This window comes from Mollisia scopiformis, assembly GCF_001500285.1.
Source record: "Mollisia scopiformis unplaced genomic scaffold LY89scaffold_23, whole genome shotgun sequence".
In the NCBI taxonomy this organism is placed as follows: Eukaryota; Fungi; Ascomycota; class Leotiomycetes; order Helotiales; family Mollisiaceae; genus Mollisia; species Mollisia scopiformis.
Genome location: NW_017263603.1, coordinates 965,508 through 981,288, shown reverse-complemented (window position 1 = coordinate 981,288; position 15,781 = coordinate 965,508). Strand labels below are relative to the sequence as shown.

Here is a 15,781-nt window from a genome sequence, read left to right as displayed (position 1 = left end):
ACGAGAGCGCGCCCGCGGTTCTCCTGAGTGTGAGTCCAGGATCGAGTGCCAGGATCCAGATGATCGAAACTCAAATCTAACGTGAAGAGGCGGAGGAAGAGGAGGTGGAGGATGGCCGCGATAGGAACGGCCCTGGTGATAAGTTGATAACCCTCTCCGTCGCTCCCATGCGCTCAAGTCCGTATCACTTTATCGATTGCGAGGGCCACCCAAAGATGGCCCGGCCTCATCGTACCCCTCAATAATAAATCCCATCCTGAACAATGGAAGACCAAGGGGAAGCGGCGAACAGTGAGTGAGTAAGTAAGTGGCGGAGTCCCAGCGAGCAGCACGTCCCGTCAAGGTGCATGAAAAAGATATTTGTGTAATTTCCGCTGTTTGTTGTATTGTGGGCCTGGGGTGACGCGACGCGCGCATGCAAAGCCAACCTTGAAGATTTACGTGTCGCGTTCGTGTGTGGGATGACTTCATAAAAGGGTCGCTTTGTCTCGGCCGCGCATCCGTCCTCCGAAGACTCGTTGATGACCGCCGTGCTTTCCATCAAGTTTCAGGAGACGATGCGATGTTATTGAATTGGAGTGAGCGCGATGTCATGTAGAGGAAGAGAGATAATGCGGTAGTGGGAAAGAAAAGGTTTGGGCTCGGAAAAAGAGTTCTTCCTTTGTTATTTTTCCACTCTTACAAGTCGACAAGGTGCTGTGGCTGAATCTGGATATTGAGGCTGAAGCGAGAACCAGCATTCCCCAACGAAACAACACAACTTTAAGTCTACGTCCACGAGACTTCTCAGTCTGGGACCTCAACGCAACGTGCTAAGGTAAGGAAGACAAAGACACTGAATTCTTCGGTGATCCATAATACGTCGCATGCCCTGGAAGATACAAGATTCCAACGGCATTGCGGGGCCTATTGTGTCGAATCTACGCCCTGCTTCAAATATGGCCCCCACCGGCCTCTATAGCCGTTTCAAAGCTTATTATACCGGGGAGAAAGGTTGGTGGATTCATGAAAGCTCTGATAGCGTTCCGCTGCTCATTTTGTTGAGCAGATCCCGAGGTCCCTCCTGTGAGTACTACAACAGCTGTAGCTCTCTTGGTAAGCCTTGCTTGGTACAACTTACAGCATGCCAGCTAACAGAGCAGGTTCTTTATACCCTTATCTATGTCCTCCCTTTCTACATATCATCTACCACTCGACCATCACCGCAGCTTTCGAGAGACGCCCCGTCAGTGATCCGAGGTCGCATACGATCCGTGACGCTCTCTTGCATCATCTGTTCAGTGACTACCTTTGTCATACTCTCGTCAGTTGAGCATGGAGATCCCTTCCAATCATTACATCTGATGGGTTATTATCCAATTGGGCTGGATGAAACCGTCAAAACCGTGGCACTCACTGCCATCCTCTTTGCTGGACCTTTGTTTGAAGCTGGAATTGCAGAAGGTGGTTGGCGTGACTGGATCCGCCTGCGTGGTGTAAATGAGACAGTCAGCGGTTGGATAGGATGGCGGAATTATGTTGCAGTAAGTGAGCTTCATGATTCGATGTCAATTGGCTTACCGTTCCAGGGCCCATTGACCGAAGAGGTCCTCTTTCGTTCTGCTTCGGTGCCTCTCCTTCTCCTCTCCCAAGTCTCCAACGCAAGAATTATCTTCCTGACGCCTGTCGTATTCGGACTTGCCCACGTCCATCACTTTTACGAGTTCCGAATAACGCATCCGCATACATCCATTATTGCTGCATTACTGCGATCGCTACTGCAATTCAGCTATACCACACTTTTTGGAGGCTATGTCACATTCATCTATATGCGTAGTGGAAGCTTATTGAGTGTGATACTTGTACATGCATTCTGCAATTGGAGGGGCCTTCCTAGATTCTGGGGACGAATAAGTGCTGCGGAGACAGTGATGGGACCTGATGTAGGCGAAGGAAAGAGGAGTGAGGATAACCCCACCAAAAATTCCAATGATGATAAACTTGCCATTGTATGGGACATTGCGTATTATCTCATTCTACTTTTTGGGGCTGTTGCATGGTATAAATCATTGTGGACGCTAACAGAGAGCGACTCGGCCTTGACCACCTTTTGAACAGGCAATAGCGTTTCCTATTCATAGTAGTCATGTAAGATTATGATTCACTGCAAAAAAAATTAAGCGCGAAACGCTAGATCAACGATTGAATCAATTCATTGGTAGACTGAAATATGTTCTACATTACTCATGACAAGGTGCTGGCTTCCTTGTGATTAATACCAGACAATGACGAGGCTTTATCGAGATCTAGATGGTACTGGCTGTTGCTCGTTATGTCTTCGTGCTTTTACTAGGGAAATAGGGAGCTTTGACGCTTTTGCTTCCTTTCCTCTGCCTGCTTTCCATCTCAGCCTTCACTTCTGAAACCAATTCTTCAAGATCTTCCTGTGGCTCAGACGGAAGGCCAAGAACAGGCTCCTTGCTTGTCAGGCTTTCCTGTGAATGAGTCCGCTTCAGGGGGCCCGTCGTTCCAGCCCGTCGGTTCAACTTCTTGACTAAGAATGCTTTACCCGGTGATGCGAAGAATGCCGTGGTGAGAGTCGTGACAATGACGGCATAAAAGTAGACTCGAGCCCAGACGAGGAAGGAAGCTGGTAAGGTCAACAACACAAAGGGCGCTGTCGTGAAAGAGAAAATCAACTGCGTGGCGAACCAGGATGCCACATCGTAATAAATCTTTGCTGAGGTGGGTTGGGCCGTTTTCGGGTCAAGGACAAAAGGGCGTAGGTAGCGCCGGCAGTCTATCAACATGTTAGATGAGATGAATCAATACGAGACAGGATGGGAAAGTACTCTTAGCAGCTGTCTGGACAAAACTGGCGAGAACAAACGTGAGGTAATATCCAGGATAGAAACCGTGCCAGAAAGCACTGGTCACAAAGGTGGCCATGCTGGCGCGAAATCCGGGCTTCTTCCCACGGGGAGTTACACGCAGATAGACATAGTTTCGCAGCCAGTTGTTGGTGTTTATATTCCAATTTCCCAGATATGCTCGACAGTTTTGCGCAGACTCCACTCCCCAGGGGCTTACATTCCGTAGTCGATCCCATGAAACTTTGCCAGTGGCGGGATCAACACCTTTGTAACCAAGTCCTGAAAGAATGCAAGCACCTTCAGTCAAAGCCCAAACCCCATAATACTTGGTACGAGTAGTGACGCCCAGCATGTGCAAGATCCAGACACGGCGAGTAAATCCATAAGTCATGTATGTGTCCCCTGTCAATAAATCTGGATAGAACCACCCTGAAAGCTGAAGGAACATCAAGATCCAGAAAAGACCGCTGGCTGCCTTCCATAGGGCGGGGGTTGCACTTCGAGGGATTTTTCTCTTCTTCCGAGTTGGTGGCTTCTTGGAAGGATCAACTCCCGCCGGCACCTCAAACATTGTGGTCTCGATCCACCGTTTATAGTCAACGTAATCGAAGGCAGGTCCAGCCATCAAAGAAGGGAAGAAAAGAACGTAGCCTGCAAAGTCGAGTAGACTCGGAAGCCGCTTCATGGCCCTCTCTTTCTGGAAATCGGACAAATCTTCTTCTGGCAGACGCCCATCTGCAACATTCCAACAAAAAGCCGTAAGCTTCATAACAAGAACCATCTGGGCACCTGTAATGTCTATTACCCCAGGATCATTGAGGAACTGTCGCGCTAGTTGATTGATGGATAAGTGTCCCATCAGGAATAAGAATCCGATCCATGGCATAAAAGGCCCTTGAACATATTGTGCAATGCAGTATGCTCCGACAGAGCTCACCGCCAGTGTTCGATAGCCATCCCACAAATCGAAAAGCCCAACCAGGTAGAAGGTTGAAACACTACCAAGAATTAGACCGCATTCTCTTCGACAAAGCGTAAATAACTTCCCTTATGATAAAGAGGTTCTTTAGAGCTGGCTTTTCATCGGGCACCCGCTTGAGCAGGCCAGCGAGGGGATAAGATAGCAGGAAGGACGTGATGAGCTTGACTAGATAATCAGGACATCAGCTCCAGCATCGAATATCATACGACTCAACGCGACATGGTGCAAATAACATACGCTCGTCCGCTGAAGTTCCCAGAATACCAGCGACATATTCGAAAGCTGCTTTGACGTCAGACGCGGCCGCATCACAAAGAGCATCTCTTTCTCAGGGCCTTACGAAGGTTGATGTATGGTAACATGGTGAGTGCGGGTTGTAAGCTGTGTCGTCGTTATGTGCTATCGAGTCTCCATCTGCAAGCCGTGAATATCACAAACAAATCCTCAGTTCGCGGGGTGAACGGAGTTGAAATGTATTTGAAGAAAATAAAGTCACCTGGATGCACAGGGAACACTGCAGGTGTCTCACAAGACATTGACGCTAGTGTGGTAGCCTAAGTTGACAGCCCACATGGTAGCTAGAGCCTCGGGAGAGCTCCTGAGGGACAGCTACAGCGATATACATACAGTAAACCGAGACCAAGTTCGATTCCAGAAGATCACAAGCCTCTGTCCTTGTTGTTGCAGACCACGATATCGTCACGAGAGCCTTTCGACAGCGCGCCACCGAAGCTGCCTCCTTGCTACCGACTCAACGACAAGGTCTGAATCGAGCAATCAGCATACCAAGGAAGCATTGCGCCCTCGACCAAGTGACACGGGACAGCATCTCACGACCAGCAACTGTGCTGATCTCACGCATGCAACTGTAGAGAATGACAAGCTTGAGCAGACGGTGACAGGCTACGCTTGCGCGATCTGCCCTTTGAGGCTTAACAGACAAGATGGACGTGGTACAGGCGGTTTCGGGATATATCTCCAAGATGGTCTCCGCCGGGGATGGAGTATCGGGAGCACCATCTGCCAAGATGAAGATTCTGTTGCTGGATAGTGATACTATGTCTGTCGTCTCCACTGCCATCACACAATCTGCGCTACTGAACCATGAGGTCTATCTCATCGACAGGCTTGACAATCAGAATCGAGAGAAGATGCGGCATTTGAGGTGCCTTTGTTTCGTGCGACCCTCACCGGACTCAATACAATACCTCATCGATGAATTCAGACAACCAAAGTACGGCGAGTACAACATATACTTCAGCAATGTTGTCAAGAAGTCGTCGTTGGAGCGACTGGCGGAGGCAGATGACCATGAGGTGGTTAGGGCTGTTCAGGAACATTTTGCAGATTATATCGTTGTCAATCCAGATCTTTTTACTTTCGACTTGGGTTTCCCGAAACAGCGAATATGGAGTTCGAATCCAAATACGTGGAACGCTGATGCTCTGCAGAGGACAGCTGAGGGTCTCATAGCAGTTCTACTGTCTCTCAAGAAGAAACCCTTGATCCGATATGAAAAGAATAGCTTGTTAGCTCAGAAACTGGCGAAGGAGGTCCGATATCAGGTCACACAAGAGGACCAGTTGTTCGACTTCCGAAAGGTGGACACTCCTCCAATACTTTTGATACTAGATCGAAGGGATGACCCTATTACTCCCCTCTTGACGCAGTGGACATATCAGGCTCTGGTACACGAACTTCTCGGCATCCACAATGGTCGAGTTGATTTGAGTGATGTTCCAGACATTCGACCAGAGCTGAAAGAAGTGGTCCTGTCTCAAGATCAAGACCCATTTTTCAAGAAGAACATGTACTTGAACTTTGGTGATCTTGGAGGAAACATCAAAGATTACGTGGAGCAATATCAGTCAAAGACAAAGAACAGTTCCAACATCGAGTCAATAGCAGACATGAAACGGTTCATCGAGGAGTACCCCGAGTTTCGCAAACTCTCTGGAAATGTTAGTAAGCATGTCACGCTCGTTGGAGAGTTGAGCAGGAAAGTAGGCTCAGAGAACCTGCTTGAAGTCAGCGAGGTAGAACAAAGTCTGGCATGTAACGATAATCATGCCGGTGACCTGAAGGTAAGGCTTCTTCACCAGACTCTACTGTTGTACTAATGTGGTATACAGAATGTGCAAAAGCTCATTCAATCCCCCAATGTCACACCGGATTGCAAGCTTCGACTTGTTGCTCTTTACTCTCTGCGTTACGAAAGGCATCCTTCGAATGCTCTACCTGTTCTGGTTGACTTACTAGGCGCTGCTGGAAATGTTCCACAACGACGCATTGATCTTGTAGCGAAACTCTTGATATATCATTCGTCTTTGCAGCAAGCTCAGACTGCTGGTGGGATCTCAGATATCTTTGAATCGGCCGGTATCTTCGCTGGAGCTCGAGATCGATTCAAAGGCCTTAAAGGTGTCGAGAATGTGTACACCCAGCATTCGCCTCGTTTGGAGCTCACGTTACAAAACCTCATCAAGGGACGCCTTCGCGAGCAGCAGTATCCTTTTGTTGATGGTTCCACTCGTGACAAACCCCAGGACATCATCTTGTTTATCGTTGGAGGTGTTACTTTCGAAGAAGCGAAATGTGTCTCCCAAGTGAATGCATCTTCACCTGGTATAAGAGTTGTCCTTGGAGGGACCAGTGTTCACAATAGCACTACATTCCTGGAGGAGATGGAAGATGCTGTTTCTTCGTGGCCAGAACCACAACCTACCACTGCGGCAGGTAGGCTACGTAAAGAGACTGGAAGACGCTGAATATTGATGGAATTGGTGTTTGCAAGCACCATAGTCGAGAGAGATTCAACGAATGATCGCCAGTCTTGGTTCCCCCGCCCATGACAAAATCTTCGCGCTAAGAAGATTTAGATTGAATAGCACTTGAGTGCTGTGGACGGGAAGAGATAGGCATTGGGCAAGGCTGTCCTCCAAATGAAGGAAAACTTGGTCGTTTCGGAGGGAGAAGACGTCAAAAAGCTCGACGAGCAATACTCATGTAGAACAAAACAATTTCGACAGAGACAATCTCTAATCTTATGATTATTCCCAACCCAAATGAGAAACCACAGGTCGCACGAATGAAAAAATGTTACCAGAGACATCTGTAGGCAGGTCTATGCGGCTTCGGTCGCAGCCTGGTGAACCTTTACATAAGATAAGATTGTACATTATATCACATCTGAAATATGTATCATACAACCATTTTCAGTACACCGTGTTTTACCTATGGCACGATGATCATTTCCGATCTCCCAAATTTTCGTCCTTCCCTTGCTGTTGCTCCTGATTCAAAATCTTGACCGCGTCCTTCGTGTATATATAGCTTGCACCACTCCACACTGTCGTCGTAGCGACTAAGTATCTAGAGATCATGAGCGAGGAGAATGTTAGTTTTCTGGGACCAGACAACTTACTGCATGGCTGTCATCGCCACACTAACGTCCACCGTCAACAACGGCATTGCCGTAGCTGCCCCAATCAATGCTAGCTGTAGGGCTGTATTGTATTTACTAATTGTAGTTGGATGGACCTCGGCCGATGGGAGCGAGAAGTCCCAGTACCGAGCGAAAGTCTTTGGAGGAGGGAGTGAGATCCAGCGATAATAGATAGCTGCTATTCCCAGACCAACATCACGGCCAAGGATGATAGCTGCAAGCCAGACTAAAGACCGATCAGAAGGAATTGGCTATAGATTGAACGGTCGACGTTACCAGGAAGAGCCCCTTTGATAGCGAGGCAAACAGTCAAGATGGTCATCAGCGTCTTGTCAGCCATGGGATCAATGACCGTTCCAACAACGGTCTGAAGATTCCATCGCCTAGCTATGTAGCCATCGACAAGATCTGTAATTCCAGCGTAGGCAAACAAGCCTACTGCCCAAGCATGGTAATCATGGAGGACGAGATAGCCGATGACCGGCGCCGCCACAAGGCGTGAAAAGGTGAGAATGTTCGGGACCGTGTAGATGTTCTCGTGAGGAGTGATCTGGGTCAAGGCCTTGAGAAGAGGTCTTTTGGTGGGCGTTGTCTTCTCCCTACTACGATTACCAGTTCAGCACTCTTCATCACGTGTCTGGGAGGAAACGAACGAAGAAGAGCAAGCTTTGAATTCGGAACAACTTTGAAACCAAGAAAAAGAGACGATGCCCGTACCTTTTCTCATCGTGTCGTCGGATGGAAGTCGAGAAGGGAATCCCCTTCCGCAATGAGACAACAATTGGAGGTCTCCTGATATCAACATCAGGCTTGTCACAGAATTTGGGGTGATGGGTATGCACACCTTGGCAGAGGCCGCTCTAGACTTCGTGCTTGAGCCAGAGTGCACAATGACGACTTCCATGAACAAGGTGGATTCCCATGTGACGATGAAAGCCTCTTCAGCATGAATCGCGAGTCAAGAGACAACTGCCATCGACAGGCTCTTGCCAGGCGTAGAGCACAGGGTCCAGGTTGCAATGGAAACATCATGGCCATCGCATTTTGCAGCGAGGGGGTGGACGCCCGCAGTGAGCACGCGGGGTGATGCTGGAGGTTGCCGTTGAGATCACGGCCAAAGAAGGGGAGCGAGTTTCAAGGAGACGTCGCCGTCGTTGTTGATCGTATGTGGACGGATAGACGGGCGTGAACGTTTATGCGAGGGGAGGTGCATCGAACAGTAGGTAAGTCGTACAAACTCGTTCTGGGAAATTTCCTCTCGGACCTCCTTACTCCTAAGCGAATAGCCGCGACACCCCCTCCCGCGCGTTTGTTGCATGTTCAGCAGTCCATCCTTGCGCCCCAGCCTCGTGCGCCCATCAACGTCCAAGCTTGCGCAGAAGCCGGACGAACCTCCGCCAATGCAAGCAAGCGCTTTGCGCTTTATACTTCCGTTAGACAACCACTGTTAAACTTCCGCCTCTGGGACCGCGCCGCCTGTCTCGGGGCATTGTCTCGAATAGGTACAGTCGCAAAGCATCGAAAGGCGGAGAAAACTAGGTTTCGGTCCTGAAACCCCGATTTGGGATCGTAACGTTTTAGAGACCACTTGCTTGACCCTGATCAACAACACCATCCCACCCAACCGCTACCGCTACCCCATCTTGACTCCCGCAAATCCAATCCACTGGCTCTAAGTTCGTAAAGTTCCGAGCTTCTAAACCTTCGATGGTCACGATCAGCGAACGGCCCACGGCATAACGAGATCAAAGCTTAAGTTTAAATCGATGTCGACGTTCCCTTCGACCACCAGAAGAAGAAGCTTCTCGGTCGCTAGATGTTTCCCTGCATCCTCTTATCATCTATCAGCCACCACTTGAGCTTCGAGACCCGAGTCCCACAGGAATGCGGCCGCTGATGAAGCGCCATGTGTGCCCAAAATGAAGGGTCCAAGTTCTTCGAACCATGCGATGTTAGCCATTGGAGTCACCTCGTTCCAGAACAGCATAATTGTTTCTCTGTTCCTGCACACATTTCCCGATAGTTAGATTTTAGGTGAAGGTTGCTGCAATCTTATCTATCAGTCATGCTTAATTGCCTTCTTGTTGCAAAGCGTCTTTGCGACAAAGATTAAGTTCGAGACACCGCATGAATCGAGTTCAAGTAATACAGTTGCCATTCGTTTGTTCAGCAAACCTCGTCGTGTCAGGATTGCAGGCACTTTAACGTTTGAACTGATAAATTCTTGCAACGAAGCCTTCTTGGCATCTCGTAACGCTTTTCATATTCTAGAATCAAAGGCTATTTACTTAGTTTTGTCAAAAGTCCCCTCCTTTGCCGCGCCAGTATCTCAAGGCTCGTTCCTACTCACAATCAACGCCTCGATATTCTTTTAGCAATACACAAAGTGATTACAGTAAATACATACACATGCTCGAAGAGTGATACAGTGTAGCAGTCTCCACTGGGGGCATTGCGTGATAAGTATTGCTTGCCTGCCAAACGAGGGTATGCCGGTCTTCCGCCTTCTAGCGCCCAATATCGGTCCTTTAACCCCAAATGCGCCAACGCAAACATCAATCCTGGTTTGATCCCGCCCCGAAGCCATGACCAAGTGTAAAACATAAAGGAGATTCGTTATCTCAGGAGGGTGAGACATATGCATATCTGATCATGATGTACCAGCGCTAGCCCATTGTTGCTGTGGAGCAATGTAATGTCCGTGACCAGCGCTCGCGTTGCCCATTGACCACATATTTTCCTTCATGTTCGTTGGACTGTCCGCCACTGCTGAGTAGGACTGTGCCGAAGGTCGCTCATATCCAGTCTGCTGTGTAGGAGTAGGTAACGAGCGATGTGTGGTATAGTTTTGCGAATTAGTATTGTCCCTCAGTCCACCACCGTAGAAACCTTGAGAGGAGTATCCTGAGTCGGTAGTGAGTTTCGAATCGCTTGAGGCTGAGGATATCCCGGATATGCCCGAGTCTATCGAGCTGCCTTGTTCATAATTTGATGGTCTGCGGGTGAAGTTGGTGGTAACTGGGGGTATATGGGTTCGAGATGCCTCGGAACCAATGCCGATGACCGAATTGTACCTCTGTTGTCTATAACCACCAAGGTCGTAGTTTTCAGTTTTCGGGGCTGGATATATTCCGGGGGATGGCGCAAATTGGCCGCTGTATGCACCGCTCGAAGATGATTGCCCCATGGTGTCGTAGGGTGCTGAATGGGGGGTTATTCCATAGCCACTGTAGACACTGGAAGTGGGTGTAAATCCAATGGGCGGGGTAGGGAGAGACATGGGACGGTGGGAGATGCTCTGATTCGTCATTTCGTAGCCATTGCGAGCATAAGGGTAGGAAGCGTAGACGGATCGATCATCCATGCGGTCCATTGAATCCACTTCATCAATCGGGGTCCGGAAATTCTGCTTGGTGATCAGGTCCGGTCGTGGAGTGATATGTTGGAATCTCGGGTCTTTCGAGGGAGTGGTGAATTTGTTGTTCATGACATCTGCAACTGTATAGTAGGAAACGAGATGATGAGAGACACCGCCCACGGTAACGCTGACGGTCTTCTTGACAAGGCCTTCTTCTTTGAATCCATACGAATCCACGAGTGACCCGATTAGTGACCGCTCGGTTTCTTTGCTCAGGGAGTTTGTGCTTGATGTTTCGAAGGAGGACGCAGCTGCAGGGACTGGATTGTAGCCATTGCTGATCCCATTTCCTGGAGGCCCAAAGGAATCCGGTTTACTGATTCCTGGAGATCTTTTGCTGCGCTTCATCGCTCTTTTCTTCTCTCCTGGGGGAAAAGGACGCTCGAGCTCCCGGTAGACGAGGAAATTGCCCAGTATCCGACTTGGGCTCCACGGCACACCGTCCGTCCAGCGCTTGATTCCAGAAGAGTGCTCTTCGTAGATGAAGACATTTCCGCTCTTGATCAAGCTCACCCGCTCTCGGTCATGGGGGCGCCGGGCGACGTGATTGAGAGCTCCGCTGAGACATGCTTCGAAGAGGAGAAGAGCATCCTGTGTGGAGGCAATATGGCCATAGAAGGTTGGAGAGAGTGGTGAAGCGGAGGCCATCGTGGAGTTCCTGCGGTTGTCCGTGTTATGTTTGTTGTCGTTGTTATTGAAGTGGAGTTTGGAAAGGCTATCATGAGGTAAGGCCGGAGGAGATCCCTGAAGTGGAAAGGAAATGCTTCAGTTGAGCAGCTGGGGCGCGGAGAGCAAGGACTTTATCAAACCTTCGGTTGACGAGACTGTGGGATGTCCAAGAGAGGGAGGAGGTTTGGATTGCCCTATGACACGGCTTCGACAGAACGGGAGGGAGGGGAGGCTGAATGCGAATTTGACGCGGCGGTGGGGATGTTTATGCCTTATGCCTCGCGTTTTCGTTCGCTGACCAACGTGGGAGTCCGAGAAAGAAGGGATGGGCCGAAGGTTGTTTCGACCGTGCAGACGTCGATGGGCATAGGTGGTATATCGGTAGTTCGAAAGCAATGCGGAAGGTGCGTGGTCAGAGTTCCGGGCAGCGCAAGGATATCGAGGTGAGCGTGCTTGCCCTTTTGTCCTCCCCAACCGATCTTTCTTGGCAGGATCAGATGTACTCGACTTGAAGCCTTACTTTGGGCAGGAACCCCAGTATCAATGATTGCCGGATGAAGTGGGAATGACGACGAGGATATGGGTGCGTGAAGCCGATGTAAGTTCCAAGAGTCCACGAGCAGACCAGATTAAGTCCGAGGACGACCGGAACGAAGGTTTTCGAGACCTCCTCGTTTGCAAATAGAAGGGAAGGAGGACAATGAGGAGATGTGACAGGTGAAAGCAGGACGAGGAGAAAGGGTCTCAACGAAGTCGAAGATGGACGGCGCACCGGGGTGGCTTTCGAGGTCTAGCAACCCCAGTATTTCTTTGGGGCGTGTGTACAAGACTGCGATTGATATTGAGTAGTCAGCTAGGGTTGCGGGGGTGGCCATCAAGGGGAGCAGGCAAGCAGAGTTGGCCTTGTCTGGGAGTGGATGAGGCAGAGGGCGAGAGAGAGACAGAGATCGCGAACAGTAGCAGGGCAGCAGCATCACCTTTGGCCTGTCCTCGAGCAACAGTCACCAGCGGCGACTACCGTGAGCTAGCAGATGAGAGGAGAGGAGAGCCGACCAGGTTGGGAGTGAGGACGTCCATGGATCTGCTCCTCAAGGGAACCAGGATCCCAGCAGGCCCAATGCGGGCACGATGTTTGGTGGCGCACAGAAGATGGTAGTGGGCGGCGGATGGGAATGGGAGATGGAACTGGGGAACCAAGAGAGCAAGAAGACGCTGTGAGTGGATGAGCACAGATGGATGCATGGAGAGAAAGCGAGCCGGCAAGCAGGACCAGCTCAAGCAGCAGCAGCAGCAAGATGGAAGAACGGGGAGGAACTGCAAGTGTGATGCGAGGAAGGGCAGGGGTAGGCAGCATGAGCATGGAACATGCATCGACGAGGACCCCAATGACCGAGAGGGTCCAGGTCTAGGAGAAGGGAGAAGACTCCCAGGGAGGGCTAAGGGAACGAAGGCTAGGTAGGGGGGGGTGGGTTCGGTAGGGCACGGTACAGACAGTAGGAGAATAATACTGTAGTGAAGACAGGGCATAGCCAGAATATTGTACAGTAGCTCGAGTAGTCACAACAGGAGAGGGGGGTGGGGACAGGAGGAGGCGCGCCTGTAGATTTAGTGTGAAGCCTCCTATCCTTAGCCTGTGCTAGCCCATCTCCAGCGCTGTCTTGGCGCAGCCTGTAAAGTGCAGGACCCGTTTGATAGGCGTCGCCTCTCTGGAACAGCGAGACATAGGTAGGGACGGGGACTGCTGCTGCGACTGGAAACAGTAAGTAGAACACGCCCAACGACAAGAAAGACCCGCTGGGTAGCAGCAATCGAGGCAGACTCGGCGGGCCAGAGCCAGGGAAAGACCTTCGAGCATGGGAGGGAGGGAGTTCAACAAAAGAGAATAGTGGACGACCAGGAACAGTGTGGAAAAGTTTTAGCAGGAGGAATGAGGAGAGAGACTGTACTGTACTGTACGAAGACCAGATGAAGCGGCGTGGCAAAACAACAATAGCATCATCATCACCACCACCAAAACTCATGTCGGATATCGTCGTCAGCAGCAGCATCATCATCATCATCATCTTGTTCGTTCCGCATCCTACAGTATGAACGCAACGCACAGGCTGGCTGGATGGGGAAGATATCCGTACTCGACTGGACGCCTGTGTTGACGGGTGGCCGGCGTACACAGAACAATTAACGCTACAAGAGCAGTAGCAAGAGTGGAGAGCGTGCGAGGTCGAGTTGAGGAGAACCTCACTTCACTTCACTTCACTTCACTTCACCCCCCAGCTTATTGGCGAAGATCAATATTGACCAACGACTGGGCGGGACTGCGGGCCCGGACCTGAATAGGTGTTGTGGCGGGTCTCCCCATGAATAGCAATGGGAATCGGATGGGTGAATTGCGGGCGCTATCATTGTCTCTGTGTCTCTCTCTGTCTGTCAATTGTGGCTGATGATGAGGAGATATTTTGTGAGCTCTACTGTACTGTAATCTTTTCATCGAGTCTCGGAAGCTGGACCGGATCACGAGAGAACAGTGAGTGCTCTTCCCAGCAGTCGTGAAGCCGGTGATGAACTCTCTGTGACGGTGTACTGAAGTATGTTCTGTGTCGTCCTGTCCCATGTACTGTATCTCAAACAAGATCAATGACCGTGAGACCGTGGCCCTGGTCCGGGGCTGCTGCTGTGTTCTGCTCTGAAGGTCGAGTCGAGTCGAGTCGAGCCCGTCCTTGGCCACAATAATGCAGCTGGCGAGATGAATTGGATGGATTTCTCCGTCTCTCTTTTCTCACGACCCCGGTTGCCGAGATGGGTAAGAGCCGTGAGTCCCCGTGGTGGAGCGATGCTTGACGGACGACCTTGAGGAGCTTGAGGCCCTTGACGACGAGCGAGCGAGGGGATACGTACGCGTGGATGAGCTGGGGCAGGATAGAGCAGGGTCAGGGTCAGGGTCTGGGTCCAGGGCGGGAACACATCAAATTCCAAGCAAATCAAAGCCCTTCCCTTCCTTTGCTGACTGTCGATACTGTAGTTACGTTTGTCCAAGGGTAAATAAAGTCCCCCCCTGAGGGTTTTCAAGCCAGCCTCAACTAGGGTATTGGGTCAATGAGAAGCTAAGATGTGGTATAATTGTGGGGTCGAAAGTGCTAGAAGTGAATAACAGGGGGGGACTGATTTACCCTTGGACAAACGTATTCGTACTCGCAGTCGAGCACGAGCACATGCAGACTCGCTACTATTGTACAGTACTGTAAATTACATGTCTACCCCCGGGCGTGGCGGGGATCTCGACAGGAAGAAGCTCTTCAGCCACAGCAGAGACAGACCACTCTGACATCAACGTCTAGGAAAGGCCGGCCAGAGCAGGGCAGTACCCTGATTTCGATCAGCATCATCGCCATCGTCATGGCTTCCCATTCGATTCGGTTCTCGTATGTATGTATGTATCGAACAAGCAACAACTCATGCAAGAACCCCTAATCAATGACCTAGGTAGTTGAGATTACAGTGCTGACCCTTATTACATCCTCACATTGGATCGATCCTACTGTATCTCTAATTATCGTCGATCTCATCGCCCATCAATTCCTCCTCCTCACCCACCCCGTTCATCGAGTCCGCTCCCGCGCGGACGATGACTCGGCGGTGCGTACAGTAGAACGTGGGCTGAAGTCTCCACCGGCCAGTGCATTCTCTGTCTACCTCCTCCCGTAGGTCTCTCGCTCTGCCTGCTTCCTGGATGTCTGCGGCGACGGTGGGTACGTTTGTGCTGTCGTACTCGCGTTCTCACCAGAACTCGGCGGCGGCAGGGTCATCATATCGCCAGCTTCCATTCCATGTGGTGATCCGGGAGGTGCTGGCTGGCTGGCAGCCTCTCATCAGTTACTGTACTTACTGTAGGCATGAATTCGCCGTGAACCCAATCTTGCACAATCTTGGAAAAAGCCAAAAACTCAATTCGGCATCCCCACACTGTGGGCATGTCCCTGATTCGTCTCGAACCCCCGAAACTGTTCCTTTCACAGCCCTGGTTTATTCTCCGAAAGAAGGTTTGTGAGACACGCAGCTCTGCCGCAGCAGCAACACAGTACAGTACCAACATCCGTCAGGCGCCTTGAGTTACCGGTGCTGTACCGCAGCGCGTGCTCCACTCTCCACTTGGGTTGGCTGGTCCATCAAGGGCATCTCGTCGCCGACCTTCCCCTCGACTGCCTGCAACTGCAACGAGATCAACGAATAACGGTTGTGGGGCAACACTCCAGCACGCCAGGTACTGATCCATTCGTGCCGGGGCAGAACTCTCAGCGTTTTTTTTATGCTTCAATCCAAACCTCTTTCTGCCCATGGAACTTTCTTAGTGAGAAACTAACTTTGCTCTACGGATGTTTACCATATTATACTCTCTCTCAACGCTAACTCTATCTTCA

The 15,781-nt window shown here is 50.5% G+C and overlaps 6 protein-coding genes across 6 annotated transcripts; 2 read left to right on the top strand and 4 right to left on the bottom strand.

Moving 5' to 3' along the window:
• Positions 1–509: 509 nt before the first annotated feature.
• Positions 510–2,164, top strand: LY89DRAFT_688953 (uncharacterized protein). The gene is made up of 4 exons (XM_018215813.1): positions 510–993; positions 1,049–1,095; positions 1,143–1,523; positions 1,569–2,164. The coding sequence occupies exons 1-4, from the start codon at positions 939–941 to the stop codon at positions 2,091–2,093; spliced, it is 1,008 nt and encodes a 335-aa protein (XP_018066141.1). The 5' UTR covers positions 510–938; the 3' UTR covers positions 2,094–2,164.
• Positions 2,165–2,180: 16 nt separating this feature from the next.
• On the bottom strand, positions 2,181–4,326 carry LY89DRAFT_786650 (MBOAT-domain-containing protein). The gene is made up of 5 exons (XM_018223006.1): positions 4,175–4,326; positions 4,072–4,116; positions 3,900–3,999; positions 2,832–3,850; positions 2,181–2,779 (listed from the first exon to the last, which is right to left on the bottom strand). Exons 1-5 carry the CDS (start codon positions 4,194–4,196, stop codon positions 2,310–2,312), a joined length of 1,656 nt encoding a protein of 551 aa, XP_018066140.1. The 5' UTR covers positions 4,197–4,326; the 3' UTR covers positions 2,181–2,309.
• An 81-nt stretch (positions 4,327–4,407) lies between these two features.
• Positions 4,408–6,940, top strand: LY89DRAFT_786649 (Sec1-like protein). The gene is made up of 2 exons (XM_018223005.1): positions 4,408–5,918; positions 5,967–6,940. The coding sequence occupies exons 1-2, from the start codon at positions 4,779–4,781 to the stop codon at positions 6,600–6,602; spliced, it is 1,776 nt and encodes a 591-aa protein (XP_018066139.1). The 5' UTR covers positions 4,408–4,778; the 3' UTR covers positions 6,603–6,940.
• Positions 6,932–8,222, bottom strand: LY89DRAFT_234360 (cardiolipin synthase-like protein). The gene is made up of 5 exons (XM_018206050.1): positions 8,124–8,222; positions 7,933–8,071; positions 7,556–7,881; positions 7,259–7,505; positions 6,932–7,206 (listed from the first exon to the last, which is right to left on the bottom strand). Exons 2-5 carry the CDS (start codon positions 8,004–8,006, stop codon positions 7,083–7,085), a joined length of 771 nt encoding a protein of 256 aa, XP_018066138.1. The 5' UTR covers positions 8,007–8,071; positions 8,124–8,222; the 3' UTR covers positions 6,932–7,082.
• Positions 8,223–10,652: 2,430 nt separating this feature from the next.
• LY89DRAFT_594471 (uncharacterized protein) lies at positions 10,653–11,345 on the bottom strand (the record flags this gene model as incomplete). Its single annotated transcript, XM_018209806.1, has 1 exon — positions 10,653–11,345. A coding segment is annotated over one exon (693 nt), but the record flags the coding sequence as incomplete, so codon positions are not given.
• Positions 11,346–12,608: 1,263 nt separating this feature from the next.
• Positions 12,609–13,685, bottom strand: LY89DRAFT_234239 (uncharacterized protein). The gene has a single exon (XM_018206049.1). It carries the CDS (start codon positions 13,427–13,429, stop codon positions 12,818–12,820), a length of 612 nt encoding a protein of 203 aa, XP_018066136.1. The 5' UTR covers positions 13,430–13,685; the 3' UTR covers positions 12,609–12,817.
• Positions 13,686–15,781: the final 2,096 nt, after the last annotated feature.